This window comes from Sinocyclocheilus grahami, unplaced genomic scaffold (genome assembly GCF_001515645.1).
Source record: "Sinocyclocheilus grahami isolate Dianchi unplaced genomic scaffold, SAMN03320097.WGS_v1.1 scaffold27.1, whole genome shotgun sequence".
In the NCBI taxonomy this organism is placed as follows: Eukaryota; Metazoa; Chordata; class Actinopteri; order Cypriniformes; family Cyprinidae; genus Sinocyclocheilus; species Sinocyclocheilus grahami.
The window spans coordinates 3,431,141-3,432,953 of NW_015505206.1; the positions used below are offsets into that span (position 1 = coordinate 3,431,141).

At 48.2% G+C, this 1,813-nt stretch overlaps 1 protein-coding gene across 1 annotated transcript in view; it reads right to left on the reverse strand.

The window, feature by feature from the left end:
* Positions 1 to 1,813, reverse strand: part of LOC107568433 (germ cell-specific gene 1-like protein) — a 21,049-nt gene that overhangs the window by 6,971 nt on the left and 12,265 nt on the right. Inside the window, exon 3 of the mRNA XM_016254407.1 lies at positions 264 to 416. Coding sequence (XP_016109893.1) covers positions 264 to 416 — 153 coding nt within the window. The remainder of the gene's footprint in view (positions 1 to 263; positions 417 to 1,813) is intronic.

Genomic DNA, 1,813 nt, shown 5'->3' on the forward strand with positions numbered 1-1,813 from the left:
ATTTTGTTTCTTTGGTATCATTTAAAAGAACTCTCAGCGCTATTACCAAATCAATAACCAATTCTGAATGACCGCTGAGGTTCTGCAGAGATTACAAATACTACTTTATGAGTTATACAAGCCCAAAACTTTCTTTTGTCACCATCATTTGTGACTGTGGTGAGACCGAACAGGCTGTGCATCTTGTATGGGTGCTAAATGTAATGAAGTAATACACAATTAGTTTCTCTAAGTGTGAGGTGGGGACAAGGGTGGAGGCCTACCTGACAGCACAGTGAAGACTGCGGCGAAGGCGTTCAGTTTGAGTCCATCGATCACATTACTGGAGTGAAAAAGCTCCAGGCACATCAGACTGAAGCCAACGACCAGCAGCATGATGTATAGCACCTCAGACACAACTGACAGCCAAAGGACACCTGCAATACACACACACACTGGTGAGCAAAGCGCTCTGCTGTTGCCCCATAATTCTCTCTGTCGCTTTTATTCACACGGTCAGATTTGAGCGGGAATTTAACAACTCGCCCCCTGCATAGAAATGGCCATGCTTTGGACACATTTTTGTATAGTTCTTCTTTATGTTGAGTTCAGCTGGCAAAGAGCAGATGGGTGTTTTGAGTTCATTGAGGTCACTAACAGATATGAGCATCCATCTCTAATAACCGCTCCATGAAAGAGCACATTACAAATTACAAATTTAAACCTGAAAATAAACAAAGTTTAAGGATTTTGAAAAATGTTAAACAGTGAAATGATATGACTTAAAATTAATAAATATTTCTAGGTAACTAATCAAATAAGCAAATCTGTAAAACTGATTGTGTGACTCGTTATACAGATACTCTTTGGATCAGCTTAAATCATGCTGGAGAACGTCTAGGTTACTTGTGTAACCCTCGTTCCCTGAAGGAGGGAACGGAGACGTTACGTCAGTGACTGACGAATTGGGATCTCGCCCGATAGCCCAATTACCTTCGAGTGTTAACAAAAAAAGCCAATGACAGTTGGCGTGCGTGTTTCGCCACACGCACCCCACCCCGCAGCGCGGGTATAAAAGGAGAGCGCATGCAAATGCACATCAGTTTTTCGCTGAGGAGCCGAGACTACGTGCCCCCGCTGGACAGCGGTGCTACAGCAACTGTGGCAACGGAACATAACGTCTCCGTTCCTTCCTTCAGGGAACGAGGGTTACACAAGTAACCTAGACGTTCCCTTTCAGTCAGTCACGTTCTATGCTACGTCAGTCGTGACTGACGAATTGGGATCCGTATGGAAAACGCCACTATTGCTGACCCCCTCCAGTGCCCTGCGGAAGCCGGCAAGTCCCCAGACACAAGCTGGGGCGGAAGATAGGACAGCGGCTAGGCAGAGGTATTCGCCGCTGCTGTTCCATACAGTGGTACATTGGATAACACTGGGAAAGCGTACCCAGTTGGGACGCTACGGAAGCCACATCCCGCACATAGGAGGTATCATGTGGAATTACACATATGGACTGGCCCAGGGCAGTACTACATATGGAAGTCCCTGCGGTAGACTCAACCCGCCTGGGGTGAGATAACTACACAGCAGAGATGGCAGTGAACAACTGCCAGGGAAAGACACAGGCTTACCGTGAGGGGAGCCGTACCGTGAAAGAATACACATGTGGGATCACCCGAAGGGGGAATCACTACACACGGGCACCTAGCCCAGCACAAGGGCTGACCTTGGGCATGCACACGAGTGCTGAGCCTGGCGTCTGGCGTTCCGCGACGCCTGACCGCCAAGGGTACGGGAGGAACTCCACCAGGGTTCGCCATGGGGAACTGAT